This window comes from Phodopus roborovskii, unplaced genomic scaffold (assembly GCF_943737965.1).
Source record: "Phodopus roborovskii unplaced genomic scaffold, PHOROB, whole genome shotgun sequence".
In the NCBI taxonomy this organism is placed as follows: Eukaryota; Metazoa; Chordata; class Mammalia; order Rodentia; family Cricetidae; genus Phodopus; species Phodopus roborovskii.
In genome coordinates this window covers 7,051,324-7,075,237 of record NW_026126618.1, presented here as the reverse complement: position 1 = coordinate 7,075,237, position 23,914 = coordinate 7,051,324, and the positions used below count along the sequence as shown (strand labels likewise).

At 39.9% G+C, this 23,914-nt stretch overlaps 1 protein-coding gene across 2 annotated transcripts in view; it reads right to left on the bottom strand.

The window, feature by feature from the left end:
* The window catches only part of Eea1 (early endosome antigen 1), a 79,609-nt gene that overhangs the window by 5,951 nt on the left and 49,744 nt on the right, over positions 1-23,914 (bottom strand). For both annotated transcript variants that reach the window (XM_051206338.1, XM_051206339.1), the window contains 12 exons: positions 20,880-21,083; positions 19,626-19,826; positions 17,929-18,042; positions 15,107-15,262; positions 13,007-13,146; positions 11,390-11,720; positions 11,127-11,228; positions 10,422-10,616; positions 8,804-8,986; positions 1,993-2,178; positions 1,115-1,246; positions 682-867 (listed from right to left, as the gene is read on the bottom strand). In XM_051206338.1, coding sequence (XP_051062295.1) covers positions 682-867; positions 1,115-1,246; positions 1,993-2,178; positions 8,804-8,986; positions 10,422-10,616; positions 11,127-11,228; positions 11,390-11,720; positions 13,007-13,146; positions 15,107-15,262; positions 17,929-18,042; positions 19,626-19,826; positions 20,880-21,083 — 2,130 coding nt within the window. The remainder of the gene's footprint in view (positions 1-681; positions 868-1,114; positions 1,247-1,992; positions 2,179-8,803; positions 8,987-10,421; positions 10,617-11,126; positions 11,229-11,389; positions 11,721-13,006; positions 13,147-15,106; positions 15,263-17,928; positions 18,043-19,625; positions 19,827-20,879; positions 21,084-23,914) is intronic.

Sequence of the window (23,914 nt, the reverse complement as noted above, 5' to 3'; positions counted from 1 at the left end):
ATATGTGTAGCTGAAATAGGTTTGTTCAACCATTATAATACAGTAATGAGAATCAGCAAGGCTCTCAGCAGACAAGATAAAAAGACACAACTTGAGACTGCAGTCCACCAGAACAAGGGCACATGCACATGCTAAGAGAAAGCAGAGGTCCACAAAGCTACAGTCTCGTGCCTCGGTGCATCCTCTGTCTCATCAAGCCACCAAAACCATAACACAAACCCTCCAGATCAACTAAGACATTTGGCAGAGTGATCTGGTGAGATTTGGTCCAATAAAGCAGGATGCTTCCTATGAGGTTAACACAATCCAGGGAAGGAAAAGCAGACTTCAGTCATAGTAATTCCAACCTAACGTTTCTGCCCCCAGTTCTCCACATTCACTTCGAGCAAATGAGTGTGTCACTCACACACCTCTCCGTGTCTGTGCCTGTACGCTTGCTTATTTGTTTGTACACAAAAGATGCTTCACTATTATATCTAATTGGATTTTCACCTATCTAACCTAAAACGTGATACAGAATAAAACATTTTCTACTACAATAGCTACTTAAAAAAGTTTGATGTCATTTCTAATTTAGCATAACAGCCATTTCAATCATACTCTGTAGGCAGAAACTCTCCCTGGACTGATGCAAAGATCCACTTTACGGCACATTTCCCGCTATTAAGGTGAGTCACTGACCAGCTTTGCTTCCTTCTCAGAAAACTCCTCCCTCTGCATCTCCTCCTCCTTTTTCACTTGCTCTCGAAGCAGGCGCTGACTTTCCTTCTCCTGCTCCAGAGCCACCTTCAGCGAGTCTACTTTGCCTTGAAGTTCTAATTTCTGCTGAATCAAAAGTTGTTTGGCATCCTTGAGGTTTGCTACTTCCTGTTGGAAAAGCCAGAAACAAATCATCTCTCGCATAGGCTAGCTTTCTGTTAATTCAACCCAAGCTAAAATCATTTGGGGGAAAGAATCTCAATTGAGAAAATGCCACACCCATAGTATTTGCCAAAAACAACAAAATAACTTGTCTAGCACACACCACTATTCTTTCTCAGTCTTTAATACACTCACAGGGAAATGTAAAGTCAAGTGTGCAATATGGACAAGAGCAAAAGCTATTTTAACCCACCTTCATGCTTTCTTGTTTGTGAAACTTGAGTTCTTCATTGAGTTTAGCGATTTCTTTTTCTTGTCTATACTTAATTTCCTCCATCTCTGTCAATTTAGACTTTTCATTTTCTAGTTCTTTTTCCTTCACTGACTGTAGAGAAATTATAAATAAATTTAAAGCATCCACTTTCTTGACAATCAGTATACTAAAACGTTGATGTTTATGACCCTGGCTTGTACCTCTCTAGTGAAGTTAACTAGAGCAGAATGTGCATCTCCCCTTCCTATTAACTTGATAATGTCATTACTGAGATGAAAAGTGTAAAGTGAATGGCATCTAGGAATAGTGAGGCTACTGTAAAATACAGCAATACTACTCATTTTTACAACTTCTATTACCACCCTGTTTTTACATAAGGTTCTCCTTTTTGGGTAGATTTCTTAATCTACACTTTATAAATAAGTAAAAAATAATTTTAAAAAAGAAATCATCCAACTAGGGATAGAGTTAACACTAAAACATGGTATGTCTGAGCTAAAATCCTTGCAGTTAAGCACCAATTAAATACTGTCTGCCAGAACAATCTAAACTTGAGACATAAATCATGAATGTTGTCCTTTCACAATCCCCACTCCAAAAACCACTCACGATTTTTATAATTCAAGGGAAATTTTCAATTTGGAATATGCTAGAAATTCTATGGTGTGAAAAATATGTTTATAAAACCTCAAACAGCAGTAAGCAAACTGGATAGCCACCACAGGAAGTGAGGAAGCACTTCCTAGCACAGAACCCCGATTACACACACTCTCACATATTCTCAGACCCTCTGGGAGCGGCCAAGGTGGACAGGGGGTCGACCAGTTGCTCCACAAGTCTAGAGTTGAGAAGGTTACCTTTTCTCTCTGCGCATCCTGCACTGCTTTGCTCTGCTCCTTTAGCAGCTGGTCTTTCTTTGCCGAGTCCTGCTCCAAAGTAGCTTTGGCAGCCTGAAGTTCTTGAATTGATTTATTTTGGTTTCCAATTTGATTTCTGTTAGAAATCAAGTCTTCTTGCGCCAGAGAGAGCTTCTCTTCTACAGACTTATAGAGAGTTATTTCCTCAGATTAATATGATTAGTAGATTTCAACAAGCATAACAGTTAATAAAAGCACAATAGCAAAGAGCACATAATCACGTGTGACTGAGGCTGACATGTCGTGAACATCTTTGTTAGACGACCCATCAAGTGAACAGTGAAGTAGGTAGTTACACACACCTACATGGTAGCCTACTCCATACCTGGCTATGCTCTCATGTCCCAAACCTGCACAGTAGATCAAAGCAGTAAATACTGTATGCTGGTACAACGTCAGGGTGAATATTTAGGTACCTAACTTAGATAAATGTGGAAATAATCACCAAAAGATCCAGGCAATAGGACTTTTTAAAAAGCCCATTAGGATCTTAGAAGACCAAAGCTACTGGGGGGTGCACACCTTTGACCCCAGCACTCTTGAGCCACAGGACTGTGGCTTTCTGTGAGTTAGATGTCAGCTTGGTCTACATAGACAATTCCAAGCCAGCCAAAGCCACTTACTGAGACCTTGTACGAGGAGAGAAAAGAGAAGAAGGAGAGAGAGTGGGAAAGGGGTAGGGAGGGAGAGACGGGGAGAGAAGAGGAAAGGGAGGGAGGAGGGAGGAGGGAGGGAAGTAGAGAAGGGAGAGATGCAGGAAGACAAAACTGAAGGTTTATTCTGGAATCTCTAGAAATAATCTAAAGTCATTACTGAATACTTATAATAGGAAGGAATATCAGATAAGTAGCAACCATATCAAATATATTCAGAGAAAATAAAATATATGGTTGGAAAAAAAGACCAGTGGAGACATGAAAGAAAACTATTTAAAAAGAAATACAGTTGAAAGCCAAGCAGTGGTGGTGCATGCCTTTAATCTCAGCACTCTGGAGACAGCAGCAGGCCCATCTCTGTGAGTTTGAGGCCAGCCTGGTCTACAGAGCGAGTTCCAGGACAGCTATGGCTGTTATACAGAGAAACCCTGTCTCCGAAAAAAAAAAAAAGAAATACAGTTGAATGCAATATATGTACACATATATATTTTCCAGGATTTACAATGCCCCCCCCCCCACCAACCTGGTAAACACCTTGATAAACAAGACATAGTTTTGTCATAGGGGGATATTTCACAGCTGTCAATCTGATCAACAAATTTAGCCTTATATTTAAAGCCATACTCTGACCAGCCAAGGGCCCATCTGCGAGCTTCCCGCCTCAGTGGTGTAAAAGCGATGTAGTTAATGTCATAGTTACTGAAAGCTCTCAGTCCCTCATATGGAGGTGAAATCTGTCATGTTAATAGATTTTGAATCACTATGGAAACCAACCTTTGAGTATGTTGCACAGGGTTTCTAGATTAGGTTAATTCAGGCAGAGACTCCCCCTAAACGTGGTCAGTACCATTCCATGGGCTGGGGTCCTGAACTGAATGACAAGGACAGAAGAAAGAGGCTGGGCAGTAGCATTCATGGCTCTACACATGCAAAGCCACCTGCTGCCTGAGCTTCTAGGTCCAAGACTCTCCATCATGGTGGATAGTGTTTCCTACTGTGGATCAAAATAAAGCCTCCTTTCTTCAAGCTGCTTTTGTAGCAAAAAGAGGAAATAACCATTCAGAGCAAGGTCAGTTTTCATCATAGTCTTGAGAAGCTGAACTGGAAGAAGGCTAACGTGCCTGTTAGGTTCCATTGGGAGGTAGATGTGGCCCTAGGGAAGGGGAACAGCCGTCCTAGCTACTTTCACCAGGAATCTGCAGGGAGTGAGTGAGGACAAGCTACCACACTTCACCAGACCTGACAGAAGTACCCAGTTCTCACTACAGAAACACTTCTCTTGGAAAGGAGACAGATAATGCAACTCAAGAAAGGATCTCACACAGCTAGGACTGCACACCACACATGCTAATAACATGTAAGTGAAGCTGGGCATGGATGTCTATAACCTCAGCACCTGGGAAGCTGTGGCAGGAGGATGCACATGAGTTTGAGTGCAGCCTAGAAAACACTGTGAAACACTGACTCAAACATAAGTAACTAAACAAATGAATAAATAAGTGAGTAAGACCTCATTTGAAGAATGTGCTTCTGAGAAAGGATGGTTACTTCTTACCACTAACTCCATTCAGAATTTTCTCGGATATAAATCTCAATTTTTAATAGTAGCCAGTAGAATTCTAAACCCTTTCAGACTTGTCAGGTAATGCCCAGAGTCATCACAGCTAATCATTAACTGAGTGCCTGCATAAAATGGTTAACTCAGAAGAGCAGCATGTAAAGCAGAAACTCAACAGAGAAGCTGGTCAAGTGCTCACTCCCAGATACATGGTGGAAAACAACGGTATGAGACCCTAGCAAAGTGAGGCATGTATGTGGCAACTGGCCTAGATGCCATCAAGGGAAGATTGGTTTTTAAAAGAATAAAATTTCCTGGCTCTTGACACACATAGGACCATGAGTTTCATCTCAGCACTGAAATAAACAAATGACTTTCAAAGCTTACTGCGTAAATCTACTGCACCTATAATTGGTACTAGAGAGTCTGGTCCAAGAGGCTTGCTAAAACCTGCAAAGCAGTAGTACCCCTAAGAAATTCTGTGAGAATGTCAAAATGTCCACAAACCCCTCCAAGTGTCACTGGCCTATAGGATTTCAAAGGCACGGCCTCTAAAAATGTAAACACATGAAAGCCATTAGTCAGCTCTTTGAATTCAAGGTGAAAGACTACTCATGAAGTCTCTCTGAAGGTGCCACTGCTGCACCCTGTTTGGACGCCTGCTAGTACATTCCCACAAAGCACTGCCAGGCAAGTCTCACATGCTCACATCGTTTCCCTTGGAATCCTCTTCTGGTTCACTTCTTTGTGCTTTAACTGTCTTTAACCTAGGCACAACCATGGCACTAGGCAAATCACTGAGAGCATCAACTACCAACCCTGACAGTGATTACACCAATTACAGCATCCCAGTGGAAAAACAACTATAGTTCCTTATAGTTTCCATTGTTTGTTAAGCAAGCTTTCCCACACCCTTTTCAAATAAAACCTTTACAGTGTTAGTTCTTACTTTTTCTGATGTCTGATAAAATGGAAGAAGAGAGAGAGAGTTAGGTTTAATTCTGCATAGCCCTGTAATTTTCACTTTATCTGGACATAAATTTGCAAGTGAATTCCATTTCTATTCTAGACAAATAGTACAGAAACACCCAGTGAGCAATGAATTTCCTAGGAGATCCAGCAGATGGGGCTAACAACACAGATCGGGCCAGGCTTCTTCATCCCTACTGCTTTCCCAGTACACACTGGCAGCCTGGGGTGTACACTGGCATCGGCCACAACAGGGTGCCTTCCCACAGCTAAGTGTCCTGTTATAGAATGTTCTCATTCTCCTCCTTTTCTTACATGTGACATCAGCTCGAAGGACAGGGATGACTGAAAACAAACACGTGTGCCTCCTTAGGAACGTCTTCTCCAAGAGACAGTGGTACAGAAGGGGCTTTGAATACAGCAAGCAGCCCCAGCCATGGACCTGCTCTGCTGCAGCTCAGGGCCGGCCTCACCTGCCAAAGGGGCTTTTAGATTAAATCCAAATTTCCCCACAAATCTTCCAACATGTTCTAGTTTTTCTTTCTTTAGAGACTTATGTTATTTTTCATGTGTGTGTATCTTTGTCTATATGTATGTCTGTGCATCAACTATCAGTGGTGCACACCCAGGTCAGAGAAAATATCAGATTCCCTAGAATTAGAGTGACAAGCACGTGAGCTGTCAATGTGGGTGTTGGGAATTGAACTCAGATCCTCTGGAAAAACAGTAAATATTCTTAACCACTGAGCCATCTCTCCAGCACCCTTGCCTTTTATTGTGGGGCTGGGGAGCTAACCAGCCTCCTTTTTTCTCTTCCTTCCCTCGTTATCACTGTGAAAATTCTTTCCCTAACTTTGTGTTCCTGGGTCGAGTCCTTCTGGCTGACTCCTTGCGCTCCCACTGAGCCTGCTATGAACTCTGTCCTTGTTCCCTTCCATTCGCTTAACTCTAATCCTAGTCTTAACCATCCTTCATCTGACCACCAGAATTTACAGAGAAATCTTTTTAATTAATCTATTTTTATTTATGTGTATGCATGTGCCTGCACGAGTTAATGTGATCACAGTGTACACATGTGCCTGCATGAGTTAATGTGATCACAGTGTATGTGTGTGCGTGTGCCTGTATGAGTTAATGTGATCACAGTGTATGTGTGTGCATGAGTTAATGTGATCACAGTGTACATGTGTGCATGAGTTAATGTGATCACAGTGTATGTGTGTGCATGAGTTAATGTGATCACAGTGTACATGTGTGCATGAGTTAATGTGATCACAGTGTATGTGTGTGCATGAGTTAATGTGATCACAGTGTACATGTGTGCATGAGTTAATGTGATCACAGTGTATGTGTGTGCATGAGTTAATGTGATCACAGTGTATGTGTGTGCATGTGCCTGCATGAGTTAATGTGATCACAGTGTATGTGTGTGCATGAGTTAATGTGATCACAGTGTATGTGTGTGCATGAGTTAATGTGATCACAGTGTATGTGTGTGCATGAGTTAATGTGATCACAGTGTATGTGTGTGCATGAGTTAATGTGATCACAGTGTATGTGTGTGCATGTGCCTGCATGAGTTAATGTGATCACAGTGTATGTGTGTGCATGAGTTAATGTGATCACAGTGTATGTGTGTGCATGAGTTAATGTGATCACAGTGTATGTGTGTGCATGTGCCTGCATGAATTAATGTGATCACAGTGTATGTGTGTGCGTGTGCCTGCACGAGTTAATATGATCACAGTGTGTGTGCCTGCACGAGTTAATGTGATCACAGTGTACACATGTGCCTGCATGAGTTAATGTGATCACAGTGTATGTGTGTGCATGTGCCTGCATGAATTAATGTGATCACAGTGTATGTGTGTGCGTGTGCCTGCATGAATTAATGTGATCACAGTGTATGTGTGTGCGTGTGCCTGCATGAGTTAATATGATCACAGTGCGTGTGCCTGCACGAGTTAATGTGATCACAGTGTACACATGTGCCTGCATGAGTTAATGTGATCACAGTGTATGTGTGTGCATGTGCCTGCATGAATTAATGTGATCACAGTGTATGTGTGTGCGTGTGCCTGCACGAGTTAATGTGATCACAGTGTATGTGTGTGCGTGACCTGCACGAGTTAATGTGATCACAGTGTATGTGTGTGCATGAGTTAATGTGATCACAGTGTATGTGTGTGCATGAGTTAATGTGATCACAGTGTATGTGTGTGCATGTGCCTGCATGAATTAATGTGATCACAGTGTATGTGTGTGCGTGTGCCTGCACGAGTTAATACGTATCACATGCACGCAGGAGGCCAGAAGAAGGCACCAGACCCTCTGGAGGAGAGAAAAATTTAACTGATCTCCCTACTAAGTGATCCAAACGTCTTTAAAATTGTTCCAGGTTAGGTTCCTTAAAACAGAATGGTTTTCATTTCCCCCTCTGCTTGAGTTTTGCTAAGCATTTAATATACTTTTTAATATACTTTACAGTTTGGATCCTACCTCTCTCTCTCTCTCTCTCAACAGGGTTTCTCTGTCTCTGTCTCTTTAGCTCTACAGATCAGACTGGCCTCAAGCTCCCAGATCCCCTGCCTCTGCCTGGGTGCTGGGATTAAAGGGGTGCAGACCACCCACCAGGATCAAACATAAGCCAGTATTCCCGATTCGCTCTGCTCACTTCCTTTGCAACACTAGATCCTTGTCAAGACTGCATTTGCAACTTCTCCCTATAGTTCAGGACCCACTCACGTATCTAAGTGGCCTAGCTCTCTGCATAAATCTATCCCAGAGCCCATGAAAAAAGTATAAAGTAGATACTATGCTTATAAATGTTTTAATGTTCGGTGAGTCTCAATAATTAAGTTTTACAGCAACACCCTTTAAACAAAGCCCCCAAATACAGGAACAAGCATATTCTACCTTGACGGGAAAAGAAAAAAAGGACTGGGGACAGGGTAGAGACAGAGAGAGGGACTAAGGCTGAGGGGTGGCGGTGCTGGCTGACCGTATGTGCAAAAGCACAGTTAGCTCTCCTCTAGGAAAACAATGTGTCACTGTTATATAAAACTTGCTTATCTTTTAATTTATACCCTCCATTTTAACAAACATGGTACTTTATTTGACCATATAGTATTATTAATTAAGGCTATATTTAAGTGGCCTAATTATGATCATTAGGCATGCTTGTAAGCTTAGAAAGTTGACAAATATATAACACTAAAAGCCAGTTTTGCCTGAAAACAGTAAAATCACTTGCATTTTTCATAATTGGATTGGTAACCAGCCAATCTTTGAAGTTATTTTAAAATAAAGCCTTCAAAATCCTTAGAAAAGCTAATAGTGTTATAACATATGCCCAAAATATTTCACTATAACTCATTTTAAAATGAGTTTTTATGTATATTTTTACTTATGGATACCATGATTTGTCATAAAACAATCTCACTTTTAAAGAGAACATTAAAGTAATAATTCAACAGAAAAATATAATACTTCACAAATACTAATTTCCCTTGCCCACAGGCATCCACAAACAGCTTGCTGGGCTTTCTAACACCACGGTTTTCCATACCTTAAGGTCTTGCCTTGTGGCTAGAAGTTCGGACTCTTTGCCGTAGAGGTCAGACTGGAGCTGTTTCAGGCTTGCCTGGCATTTGTCATAGGTGCTTTGTAAGGTTGACAGTTTTTCTCTCTCGGCTGCGCGCTCCTGGGCCGCTTGAGATAAGTGCTGCTGCAATCTATTCTCCAGCTCTGTCTGAAACATGCAGTAGTGGTTTACAGGAGAACGTAAATGAAAACCCAGCCAAACATAAGACAAAAGTACAAATCTTACTCGCATGAAAATTAAAATTTCGGAAAACCAACTAAACTTCATTTACGTCCTAAAACTATATTTTAATAAAGAGTGATGTAGTTAAATTTATAATGTCAAAGAATTACAAAACCAGCAATTCCCAATTTAAAATGCAAAAGCAATAAAAGGAAATGAGAGCCATTCCACCAGTATGTGGTGGGCACTGGATCTCAGGGACCAGTAACAATCATGGTGTGACAGAACACTGTGCTAGATTTCTTGCACCACATTTTAAGGCTGAACTAAGAGGAATTTCTGCGTAAGAGAAATTAAGAAGCCATTACAGAGCCATGAACTAAGCATGTAGTTTCTACTCTTGAAAACTCAAAAGGAATTCTGGGAATGTCTGTTGAGTCATTATTAATGACTCAACAAGACAGAATATGAAAATTTCACGTAAGTTCAAACTATTCTAAAACCAACTATGGTTGTCTGAAAGAAAATGGCCCCCAAAAAGAGAGGCACTATTAGAAGGTGTGGCCTTGCTGGAGCAGGTGTGGCCTTGCTGAAGGAAGTGTCACTGTGGGAGTGGGCTTTGAGGTCTCCTTTGCTCAAGTTTTAAACACCTTTTATTTAACAAGTAGCTTTAACTTCTCCACCTGAACTGTGAACTCTTATTATCCAGGAACGTCCATGGCATCTCCTCTTGAACGATCCACAGGCACCTGTCTCAACCTGAACCCTTGATTCCTGACAGCAGCCCCACCCATCAAAAAACAACAAAACAAAACACTACTTCATTCCAATAATGGCACTGTCAGTCGTCCATGTCTCAAGATCTAGTCTACCAGAAAGGCTCATAGCTACTTCCAAACCACCGGTAGCCCGTTCTCCTCCACACCTTACGCCACCACAGCACTGCCAGGGCACCGCAGCACACCCTCAGCGCCTTCTCTTCTCGTCCTTCATTTCTTGCTAGTCACAGATCTAATTTTAGGTATCATCTAGTGAAGCCGTACAAAGCATATCCAATATATACCAACCCTAACCCTGAAAGAAATCTTACAATTTAACACAAAGGAAACATGTAAAATAGTTGTGTTTTTCATTCACTAAATTATGCTGCTATACAGGTGAAGTTTAAGAAATACCTGGACAACGACACTAAATTCTGGGGAACAAAGACTTCAAGCATCTCTGTGGACAAGTTAGGAATGGCTGTAATCCCAGCATTTGAAGGGCTTAGGGAGATGACTTCTAGTACTAACAATGTCCTAGCAAGGTCCATCTCAAAACTGCATCAAAACAGAGTAAAACTTATAAAACTCTCACTTTAATGTTACCTTAACTTCTGTGTTTTTTCTTCCAATAAAAAAGTAAACATTTGTATCAGTACCTTTTGTGAAAGAGCAGTTTTCACTTCCCCTTGAAGTGCTTCGATTTGCTTTTTCCTCTGTTCCGCCGACTGCTTCAGCTGACTTATGTTGCCCTGAAGCTGCTGCTCTTCTTTTTCCTTCTGTTTTAATGCATCCTGAGCCCGTGTGACTTCTCCCTTGAGTGAACTCAGTTCCACCTTCAGCTGTTCAGAAGTCTAAAAGAAATGGAAACCTGTCTGACTTACTCAAAACGCATTTCCTATCTGCTACAAGTAACACACTACTCTTGGCAGATATTACTGAACCTGTTGGTCACCTTCCAAACACGACTTATTTCATAGACAGTTAATGATATGTGTAGCTTGTTGTGTAGCAAGCAGTCCAGAAATATCCCTGTACTATACAGTCATCATCAAATACTGTCTGTCTGTGTGGTAGTCAGTTCTGGTCATTTGAGCTAAGCTGGGAAGTGCTGCGGTGGAGGACCTGTCTGCAGGCTGGCCTGTGCACAAGCCTGTGGCACTTTCCTAACTGAGGATGGATGTGAGTGGGCCCAGCCCACCGTGGGTGCTGCCACCCCTGGACTGGTGGTCCTTGGTAAACAAGCAGCTAGCTGAGCAACCATTAGGAAACAAACTAATGACCTCGTCTCTGCTCGAGTTCCCGCCTTGGCTTCCCTCTAGGACCGGCTGTGATCGGAGTATGTAAGCCAAAGGAAACTGTACCTCTTTCTCTTTTTCAAGTGATTTCTTCAGCTCACTCTTTTCCTTGAGCGTACTTTCTGTCTGTGCTTGGAGCTGATGCTTTAATTCTTTACAAACTTTTTCCTAATAAAGGAGCAATACACAGAAAATGTCAGTAGTAACTTACAAGTGGTTTATCAGTTTAGAAAGAAATAAACAAGCCCCCCCCCACCAACACACATACCAGTTGGGCATTTAAATAAGAGAATGACTTCCACCTGAGATAGTAAATGTAAACAACTAACCAAATCTAGTATAGCAGCTTTTCCTTTCTGATTCTCTTTCTCAAATTCACTTTTGGAGTTCTTCAGAGAATCAGAAACGTGAGACAATTTTTCTTTAGTTGCTGAAAGCTCCGCCATCAGAGTCTCTTTCTGAGTTTCCACTGCTTTCAGGGTTGTGGCTGCTGCTTGGACTCTGTCATTCAGTTCCCTGTGCTGCCTCTCTGCATCTTGACTTAACTTTTCAAGTTCTTGCTTCAAGATAATTTTCTCTTCCTCTTTCTTGGTAAGAGTTTGTGTAATATTCTCAAGGGCTTCAGATTTATTCTGCAGATCCAATTTTGTACTTGATACTCTGGATAGTTTAAAAAAGAGTTTTTAAAATTAATAGAAAATTTACCATTCAAAAATATTCACATATGATTACTGAGTCTTGAACTTTCTATATATCCCAGGAGAAATAATTTAAAGAACTGGGAAATCAAGGAAATGTTTAATTCTCTAAAACAAAATGGTTCATATGTTTATTTTAAAATTGTTATTTGTTTTCTACTTATCACTAACAAAATTTAAACCTGTAAAAATTGCCTTAAAGCATCTCATCGGATGAAAATGATTTTCTCAGCGAGGGCCAGGTTATTTACACTCTTAATCCAGTCCCGTCCACCACAGATAAGTCATTAAAGAACTTCAATAATAAATCGTAGAGTCTACAACAACCAACTTTAAGAATGTGCATTGATTGTGGAATTTTCCTTCCACTCGATGTGCCGCTTATTGATTGGTTGATTGATTGATTGACTGACTGACTTATTGATTGACTGTCAACTGGACACAAGCTAACTGACCAGAGGGCAGGCCTGCCTATGGTGAACTTCTTTGACTGATGTATGAAGGCCGAGCCCACTGTGGGCAGGGCTAGCCCTGGGCAGATGGTCCTAAGTATGAGAGAGGATGAACGCCCTTCCCCGGCTTCTGACTCAGTTCTTGCCTCCAGGTTCCTGCCTTGACCCCCAGGCCTGGCTTTCTTTGACGATGTACTCTAACCCATAAGATGTAATAACCTTTTCCTCTCCAAATTCTTTAGTGTTTCATCACAGCAACAGAAAGCAAAGTAAGTTTCAGTAACATCAAAGCTGAAAAAATTCACTACAGAGTTGAAAAGGAAAAACATTCCTGATAAATAAAACCCACTCTGTACTCAGTACAGTATCACAGAGTAGATACATGACTGCTCTTAAGTGACACATATGCACATTCCAATATTTAAATATTTTACATTAACTATTTCAAACTGGTGAGCAGCTCAAAATGAATGCTCAAGAGAAATAGCTACCATATTACTGCTGAAAAGTGAGTAAACCAAATTTTTCAGAACTAAGTAAACAATGGAAAATGAAGTTAATTTCAAGTAATAATAGCTTTATTTTTCATTGACATTAACATCAGTAGTACATAAAACCAACACGCACGCGCGCACACACACACGTGCACACGCACACACACGCGCGCGCACACACGCACGCACGCACACACACGCGCACACACACACGCGCGCACACACACGCACGCACACGCAGAGTCTCTAAGAACAGCGAGAACACACAGACCCACAGGGTATAAAGTGGACAGTCAGCTTACACTTCCTTCTCCTCTTCAAGCTGTTTACTCAGCTCTGCAGCTCTGAGCTCAAGGTCTGTGTTCAGCTGCCTCTGCTGCTGTAGACTCCGCAAAGCCTGCTCCTTGCTTGCTTTAACTTCAAGAGCATCGGCTTCTACTTTCTGTGGGTAAAGTAGAGCATCCACTTGAATTTGACAATATCTAACCTATTATTAAATATTATAACATTTGGCCTCAGTCAAATTGTTATTGACAAAACATAAAATAAGTATATTTACAGAAACCCTTTCTGACACCACTACCAAATGAGGAAGTTGTTCTGCTAAGAATCTGTCAGAGAATCTAGAATAGGCATTTTACATAACTCAGCAGTTATTTTAAGAATTAATTATAAGATAATTAACTTAAACATAAATATTTATTTAAAAAGCAAAAGTTTGTTAATTAAAGTTTGAAAAACAAAAACCCTAAGAAACAGGTCATTCCTGTGCCCACTTAAAATATATTACCTATGCATATGCAGCTAACAACCATGAAATAATAAGATGCTTAATATAAAAACGAACAGATTTGTCATGTAGTCCTTGAACTGACATCCACTGACCATAAATATACAGCACTTAAAATTCTTGACTTTGTTTAATTAGTGTCTTCATTCAGATTCATCACTGCTCTTTGTAGTGTACCAGGCAGCTCATATTATTATGCATCTGATTTTTCAAATTTATAAAATCAAAGTACGACGCATAGGTTTAAATGGAGAAAACATGCTTTCTATTATATTTTGGTGTGGGTTTTATGTGTGCGTGTTCCTGTGTGTACCTTTGGGGAAGACACATGTCAAAACTGGCTGTCTTTTTAACTCTCCATCCTATTTTCTGAGACAGGATCTGCCATTAAACCCGAAGCTTGCAGATGCAGCTAGGCTGGCCACGCAGTAAATCCAGGGCCTTCTTTCTCTGCCTGCCCAGCATAACTATCACAGGCCCTTTCTGTCATGCCTGGCATGTTACACGGATTCCACATCTCCAAGCTCAGGTCCTCATGCTTACATGATAGGACTTTAGTGATGCAACCATTTCCCCAGCCCCCGTATAATTATTGTCTTAAATGAAACACAAAACATAGACATTCTATATGCCAAAGGAGTACCTAATAATGTCATGCTTAAATTGAGTTAGACATATCTCTTCATTTGCCTTTTCACTATGCTGAAAACTTTCAAAAAATCATTTTCCTAGCCTTTTAAAATGTACAATATAAGGTACTATCTAAAATCATGTGTCATGTGGCAGCACCCCAAAAATTCTTGTTCCAATTACAACTATTTTAGAAAGGTTCTCAAATAAGAATTTTCTCCGCTCACTTTTCTGTAACACATTATTACATATTCTTCTCAACCATATCTTGTCATTACGACTACTGGCATTAAAACACACACACACACACACACACAGTGAGAACTGTAGAGCTGTAGTCATTCTCTCATATTATACTGATTAGATGTCCATGAAAAACAGTCACCTTATAACCCTGTAATCATACCTCATGCTTCAACTGATTATGGAAGCAGGTAACAGGAAAATAAGGTTATTTTGTTTAACTGTTGATAATCCTAAGTCAAATTTTTCTGATATGTCTAATTATCTCATCTTTTTAGTAAATCAATACCTCACTTAGAATTATCTTAAGGTAAGTTTCAGTTTACAATGGTTTAAATACATTACTAAATTAGAAGCAAAATCCAAAGGGTGCATAAAGGTTTAAAAAGAAAAATGTCACCATACATGATATTGTATTGGAATAAGATGAGGGAAAAGAAAATATCAAAGGGGAGAAGAGATTCTAGACCAACAGAATTATACTGCTTGCCGTCTCCCGAAAATAGTTTACACTTTACAATAAAATAGCACTATGTTAATTGTTATTTATAACAGTCACCCATCAGTGAGGGAATGGAAAATAAAGGTGGAATTCCAGATTAACTGATGAAGTAATTTTTGAAGTTTTATCCCACTTCCCCTTGTCCGTCACTTAAGTGTTTGGGAAGGTCATCAGACTCCAAAGGTGCTGAGTAGGAAACCCGACAAATTCAACTGTTTTAATTGTTTTTATACGAACCCTAATTTGGCCTTCTAGGTCTTCGGCTTTCTGTTCTAGAGAGAGGGTCTTCTCCTTGAGCTCCTTTACGTGGCTCTCCAGCTGAGTGCAATGCTCCTGCTTCTCCTGTAACTTCGCAGTGACCTGGTCCAGCTGCACAGTGACCTTATTTAACTCCTGCAGGGAAACACATTTGAAGAAAAGTCATAGCGCTCCGAGATTCAGTCTGAGTGAAACTAAAATCTCTTAATTTTAGATGAGAAAATGTCTGGAGTAAGACTTCAGATACATTCTGTGACTTATCAGACATCATCTTTGTCCACTAACAAAGAAAATTAAGTTGTACATAATGTAAGGTGCCAAGCTTACTTGTGTAACAAAGGGTTTTTTTAGATTTATTATCTACTACTACACGTACACCTGGTGCCAGCAAAGCTCAGAAGAGGGTACTGGGAATTGAACCCATGTCCTCTACAAGAGCAACAAGGGCTCAAATAAATCAAACCTAGAGGCTTCATACATGCTAGGAAGATACTAAGCAACTGAGCTACTTCTCTAGCCAGTTAACAATGTTTTAATAACTTTCTAGAAATATTATCTAAAAGCTAAACCATATAACAGATCAGTGAATAAGTTAATAATACTAACTACTATACTGTAGTTGAATATTTTCAATTTTCAAAACATTTAGAAATTATATTCTAAAAATACTGTAGTAGTTACATCTGTAACAATTACCAAAATCACTAGAATATCCATTTCATAGAAAGAATACAATAAAAACTACTAGTAAGTTCACCCATGGGTAATCAATGTTAATGTTTTGATAACTCTCATTCTTGTCTTGTCTGCATATCAATTTGTTTTCTATTTATTTTATGAACTTATAAGAACAGGCTGAGGTAGCAGCTCAGTAGGAGATAGCTTTTCTAACATGTTGAGGTCCTGGATTCGGTCTCCAACACTACAATAAATGAACAAATGGTTATATAAATTAAGTAAAAGTAGAGTCCTACTTTGCATATTATCTTATTTTAAAATTCTTTATTTTTATCACAAAAATTTACTATAAAACTTTCTGATATTTTCTAGATTATATCTAACTGCATAAATTCCCATCTTACTGGTATGACTCTTTTTTTAAGCCAATATACTTATTAATAACATACTTTCAATTCTTAGATTACTATTGCACTTCTTGTATTTAGTACCAGAGATGCAAATACAACCTTTATAGCTCTTATTCCCTTAGGATAAAAGATTGCAAAATAGGAAATTCTGAAGTTCTTTTTAAAATTATTTTACTTTACTTTTAATTAGCAAAGTAATAGTTTCATTATGGTGTTTTCTTAAATACTTTGTTTTGATCATCCTTCAAGATTTGCTCCCCATTCCCCATCCAATTATTTAGTTCTTCAAACACACACAGATATATAATACAGACATGCACACAGAGATATACGTAAACACAGATGCACACACATACAGAAAGAGAGATATACAGACACACGGACACACACATACACAAAACTTCCCTCCATAACAGCAAATGTATCTCATTATTGTCTCAATTGGTAATTGATTCTTAAGAAACCTGAGTATTTTTTAAAGCAGTTTTAAATTTTCATACAAGTAGAATATTCCTTACATATGAAATACTTCGAGTCAGAATTTTTGAGACTTCAGGTTTAGAATATAGATTTCACAGACTGATAATCCTTAATCAGAAACTTAAGATTCTATATGTTCCAAATCCATCATTGCTGCTCAAAATATTTTATATTGAGGAGTATTTTTAGGAAAGTTACGGTCAGCCTGAATTTCCTTAGAGGCTCACTTCCTTCTTACAATGTGTTAAATAACAAGGATATTAATACCTCACTAAGCAAACACCAAAAAATTGCTCATTTTTTTCTCTCTTTTTCTGTTTGCTCATAAACATTTTTGGTAATATTCACATAGATAAAGACTATACCATTATGTGGTTGCTCTTTTAAATATTTTCACATTATCATTTCTTACTCTGATCACATACTTGGCAAAACACTTTTACAGATATAAGTATATGCAAATACTATAACCACTTAAGTGTGATTTCATGTATACGAAGGAAAATATTAGTGTATACACAACAACCAAAACACATAACTAAACATGTTTTCAGTGCTTACAGAGGAAAACATTCCTACCTAAGGAGAAAGACTGAATTAGAGTAAAAGGTAAATATAGGAAATGGTTTTGGTTTTAGAATCTGATACACTTCTGAGCTTCTCTTCTAAAAATGGGCCTAGAACTTCAGTATTATTTTAGTAAGTATATTCTACAATTCCTCCATAACAAAGGGGAAAGGCCACCAGCACTTTGACAGTGACCTTAAAGCAGAAGCTTCTATTAAGAAGGTTGGCATCTAAATGTCCTCACTTTCTCCTACCACCAAGAAAATGAGTGCCTCTTAGACGTGGGAGAAAACAGCATCGTTTCCTCCTTCTCAGTGGCAGGGACATCTGGGTCACAGGCAGCAGTGGTCTACCTCAAGGATGGCAACACTCCCATACTTGAAAGTAAGACTTCATCTCTTACTATGGCCTAGGCTACCTAGGACACACAATACAATATTAGGAATCCCAACCACATCTCACACTAGTTTCATAAAAAATAGAGGGTGCTTTTGTACCCATCTCTCTGGCTTCTGTAGTACCCCCTCAACTGGTTCTGAAAACTCTGAAAATAAAGGTATGAATGCCTATCACAATATTTAGAAAGCTGCTCACCATTGTAACAAATTAGCAAGTTATCTAGCTACAAAACAGGAGACTACACTGTGACATTACCAGCTTCCCTACCTGCTGTTTGTCTTGTAGTGCATTTTGAGCTGTCTCCAAATGGTTCTGAAGATCCGCTCTCTGAGCAGTTTTTGCTGCTTCTGCTGATAGTAATAATTCAGTTTTGGTTTTAATCTGAAACACAATTTACAAATTATTGAATTCCATATTTAACCATTATCTTTCCCTTCCTTAAGACATATTAGTTTTGTCACAAAACTATTAAAAAATTAAGTTCTTTGGGAGAAAAGGAATAACTGAGACTGGAAAATCCATATGTAAAAATCTCCCAAACAGAAGTAGGTAAGGGAGAAGATCAGGGCTAGATAACGGTGAGAGCTGCTCCTCTGTGACAACAACACATCATGCTGTGCCCTTTGTGGGGGGGGGGAGGTTCCAGGACTGGTACCCAACAGGTCTGAGACCCAACGGGTGAGAGGCAAAGGCAAAAAGGATTGTGAGCCCCAGCCCATGCAACATGCTTAGGTTCTATGTTAAAAGGCAAATAAATTGTATGCTCCCCACCCCCACCAGGAGACCAGAAAGAAATGTCAAAGTTTACCAGTATCACAATAAATTGAACTATGACATAGAAAATGATAGCTCGTCAGATCAAGGGCTTCAGTATGAAGCCCAAACAATAAAACAAACTAGAAGTACGTTTAAAATCCACTCTTTCCAGATAACGTCTCATATAAAGAATTTTGTTTTTGATTCTCATTACAAGCCAAGAAATTACACATTTAAAATCGCAGGTGTTCCACAGTAAGTTGTGAAACAGTCAAATGAGCTAAAAGTTGTGCCTTCTTTATCAAAAGTGACATTTACAAATATTGAAATAACTTTAGCACAATTCACCTCAATTAAAAAAAGCAAAAAGTAGAAAAAATATAACTACATTTGAAATTAAAATATTTTTAGAAGAGTTAAAATGATACTCATTTAACTAAGTCAAGAGAGGATTGGTAAATATAAAAAAATTTAAAATATACACACTAACCATAATTTGAAGCAGAAAGGAAAATCTCCAAATAATTATTTCTCAGTAACTCAATACTTGATCTTCACAGAAATAATGTTTGATAAGGTATATCTCTATCCTGAGTTCCAAGTGAAAACTAAAGAAGTCTACACGTTAAGTAACGGGAAGTAAACATTCACTGACAAACATGTACCAGACTAAAGACTAAATAAAGAGCTCATTTTTGTGTAAATCAGCCTCATTTACAGGTAGCAGTTCATGTCATGAGGAACTTAAAATTCATGAAATGTTTCCAAATACACGTGACATATTATCTCAGAGGGATCCAATGGCAAAACAAAACAAAAACAGAAAGCCCAGCCCATCTGCAGTCCCTTTAAATGCATGAAGACTGGACGCTGTTGCAGCCTATGCATGAAAGCCCTTGCATCAGTAAGACACTAAGAGCAGATCCGTGATGTACTCTTGGACACTGAATGTGCTAATTCACCTTCACACTGTGCTGACCATCCTAATAGGAAGTACTTTGGAAGTAAGATCAAAAGTTACATTACAGAAATCACCTTTGCATAGGGGGAAAGAACGAAAATACCCGCGGTCACAGGAAACCTCAAGAAACTATATAATTTAATTTATATCCTCATTCCTCACTGACAGGCCAAGAGAAGAGAATATGCACCATGTATGGTCTACAATTGATGCGCTATGCACACACACACATTACACAATGCATTACCTGTACATCAAGCTGAGAGACCTTCTCCTTGCTTTCATTTAACTGGCTGCTTAGTTCATTGATGCTGGTTTCTAGGGAAAGAACACGGTCTTGTGCAGCTCGAAGATGTGCCTTCTGTTCCTGTACCTGGTCATGCAAATTCTCCTCGGCTTGCTTATGGCTTTCCGACTGATTCTTCAGCTTCTCCATTAGTTGAGTTAGCTATTACATATGCAAGAGTCTAATTACAAAGTTTGCAAATCACAGCAAAAATGAAGAAACTCAAATTGACTCATGTAAGGTGTGGTATGTCTGGTGCCCTTCATCTGACTGGCTGTGGTTGAACGCCTTTTGTGAGCTCCAGTTCACTGCCTAAGTACAAAACTTAGCAGGCCCCAAGTGAAATTTGTGGTGCTTTTCCCTATAATGCTAATTCTGACCTCACACTTAGCCATGCAAATTAAGCTGCCTTAACTTCCATGAAGCTCCCTAACCTACACTCATCAGTTCAAATGCATTATCAAAATATAAATAACTATTGAGTTTGAAATATTATGCAATACTCAGTAGTAGCTAACACTTGATTACTACATTTAACTACTAATTTGTTACTCAAAACACCACAAAGGCCAGGAGACAAGTGTAAACTACCAGTCACATCTCTACTTTTCCATCGACCTAAGTGAAGTGATTTATTTACCTGTTGTCACATTATAGTATAAATAATAAAAACCCAGAGATGGATATTGGGGTTCAGGGCTGAGGATGAGAGAAGAAAAACAGCCAGTGACTAGCTCTCACCTCTGCAAGGGCGACCCTGCCTCCAGGGATCCTCAGAGTGGCTGGAGACTGAGTGCCGCATGAGACCCTGAGCTCCTGTCTTATATTCCTCTCTAGTGCTGGGATTAAAGGTGTACACCACCACTGCCCAGCCTGGGGCTACCCAGTGTGGCTGCTGGGATTAAAGGTGTATGGCTCCACTGCCTGGCCTCTATGGCTGTGGCTAGCTTTGCATTCTGATCTTCAGGCCAGCTTTATTAGATCATAAACAATGTATCACCACATCACACAGGTAGTAAATTACCTCCTGGGATGTCTAAACATTGAACTGGCCTTCAACACACAGTGACCTACCTGGATGATAAATATAATGTTATAAAAAATAACTTTCTAAAACAAGAAAAGCCAGGATCACCAATTGTTTCTATAAATATTCAGTACAATTCACAGGGATTTAAGTACAGTTAGAACTATAATAACAGTTTACAAACTTACTTGCTGTTGTAGTGTATGGTTTTTCTCTTGCAACTGGTTAAGAACAGCAGTCTCTCCTTCACCAGCTTGGATTTTTGCATAAAGGTCCTCTCTTTCCTTTTCTAGTAAGGAAATATTTTCTTTACTCTTCTGCAGTAAAGCTTCAAGGTTCTGGATCTTCTGATCCTTATCACCAATCTGACGTAACACTTGCTCCAAATCATTCTGTAAAGAATTAAATGCAGAATTTAAAGCTATTCCTTAAACATGAAATGACTGGTAATAATTTTAATCATCCAAAATGTTAGTCCTACATCTTAAAAACTATTACGCTTTATTGTGGCAAATTTAATAACACAAGTCTACATTATTTATAAGCATGAATTTAACAAAAACATTTATATCACACTTTTCCTAATACTCTGACCTTATTGCCTACACTCTGATCCTTTTCAGATACATGGGACTCACTCAGTGACTGCACCAAGAACACTCCTACCTCAGAGCCTTTGCACTAATGATCCTGCTGTCTTCAATGCTTCCCTAACAGGCAAATGATACCCTCCCTCCTCTTCGATGTTTGCTCAGTTGTCCAGCTGCCCTGGACATTTCCAAACTCTATACCCTGGTTTTCCCAGTGTACTGTACTTACCTCTAACACATTATAGCTTACTCATTTGTCTCAGGGTTATTTACCCTCTTCCCCCTCCCATCAGGACATATGTACATAAGTAAGTATCTTATCTTTATTGTTCACTGATACTTGTTCAAGACCTAAGACATGGAGGTTCTAAAATAAACACTGGATGAAAACGACTACTGCAGCTGTGTACGGTGGCGCACACCTTTAACCCCAATACTTGGGAGGCAGAGGCAGGTGGATCTCTGAGTTCAAGGCCAACCTGGTCTACATAGTACATTCTAGGACAGCCAGGGCTACACAATGAAACTTTGTCTTTAACCCCCCCACCCCAAAAAAGCTCACTGCCCTCTCACACATGGACACTTATGAAACTCACTTCTGTACCCAGCAGGGCTCTTCTAAATCAGCCAAGTCCTCTCCCTCCTAAGCATTACAAATAGCATCCTGCAATAGATCACGTCCACAATACCCACTTTCTGTTAACTCCCAGAGCCAGTGGCTTTGGCTCTGCCTCCCTCTTTTTAACAGTCAGAGTTTTGCCCAGAATAATAGCCCTAGCTTTAAAGTAGCCCATGTAATAGCAATGGCAAGCAGCCAGCCAGCATGCTCAATGATTTGTGTCAGTGTTAAAACACTCCAAGTTCAGTCACTGTCCAGTAAGTTTCTCATCCCTCTAAGCTTGGTCATGAAAACCACATGGCCTACTTGCCCTCAGCTTTTCTTCCCGCCCACTACTCTTTTTCACTGTTGCTGTGGAATTCGAGTTCCAGGCAAGGCTTCCTGCACACCTCACTGTTTGCGATAGCACTGGAATCTAGTTTCAGGGTTCAGCCCCCATCCCCTCCTCTCCCCAGTCAGGGTATTGCACTAGCAGGCCACAAGGCGGGCCTTTCCCTGCTCTTCCTCTGCCCCCACCCCCGCCTTTTCGTTGTGGTTGTTGTTTTTGTTTGTGAGTTTTCAAGACAAGGCTTCTCTGTATAGCTTTGTAGACCACGCTGTTCTAGAACTCACAGAGATCCACCTGTCTGCCTCCTGAGTGCTGGGACTAAAGGCGTGTGCCACCACCACCCGGCTGCCATCGCCTCTCACAGAAGCCTTGTGCTGGTTTGGAAGTATGCTACTCTTCTTTATTCTGCCCTCTACTGTAACCCTCTTAATCTCAATTTCTGTTAATTTACTACAAAACATAGAACGTACACAGAATTAAGAACACAACCTCAACTCACATCACCTTCATTCCTGAGCCGAACTCATTCTATATTGTGGTCACCCACACACAGAATTTTGTTATGGCCTGAAATTATGAAAGCTAAAAAGTATGGCTGTCTTACTCTGACCACAACTTCCTATCTTCCCATTCCATGACCTCATGTCCAATGCCAGTAACTTCAGTTTCCTTCTGGATGATTTACTGTAGCGTAGCTTTTCTTTCTAAACCTCATAAATGGAAATAAACTATTCTTGCAGCCACATCCTCCATTTCCTGTCACCTCAAAATATCCCTGGCAACCACCCCACAAAATACCAACTCTAGATCAGTACTGTGATCTGTTCCTTCACTCCTTTACTTCTGAATAAAAGCACATATCTCCATAGATTTGTGCCACTAAAAGCGCCTGAGTTCCAATCTCCATTAAACAGTCTTTTTTGTTGGAATAAGACCCTCATCTCAACATTCTCCTAACTCTTAAAGTTTCAGCATTCTCCCCAAACTCTCAATCCCTGCCTGACTGACACAGAGCTATTCTGTCTACAATTATCAATTATAGCCTAATGTGTAATATTATACTATCTACTTTGCTTTTATATTCTTTTTTGTTTGGTTGGTTGTTTTGTTGTTGTTGTTGTGGTTTGTTTTTTGTGACAGAGTTTCTCTGTATTGCTTTGGAGAGCCTGTCCTGGAACTAGCTCTGTAGACCAGGCTGGCCTCGAACTCACAGAGATCCGCCTGCCTCCCGAGTGCTGGGACTGAAGGCGTGCGCCACCAACTCCCCACTGAATTTACTTACATCTTCAGACTTTTCCAGTTTCCATGAGATGTTTCTTGGCCTGTACTGTGAGTAGGAAATGAGGAACTAAGCATGTTTACCTGAACCCCTCGTTCTCCCCTCCAGAGTCAGTCTGCCTGTAAAGTGAAAGCCTGTCATTTCCAGCTGAATAAAATTAACTTGGAGATAGCATAAGAAAGCCCTCTTAGCTGTTGACGTCTCCAAAAACTTCCATGGTCCATTTCCTTCCTACTCCCAACAGTAAAGTCCTGGCATAGCCTACAGTCACATAATCTAGTTTCTCTCTCCTCTCTCATGAAATCTCCTGTCTGGTGCTCATCCCATTCTCTCTATGCAAATTTCTCTTACCAGTGCCAAAGGCCTTCCTTCCTACTGACAAATCCATCAGAATCCTCGGTTTTCAT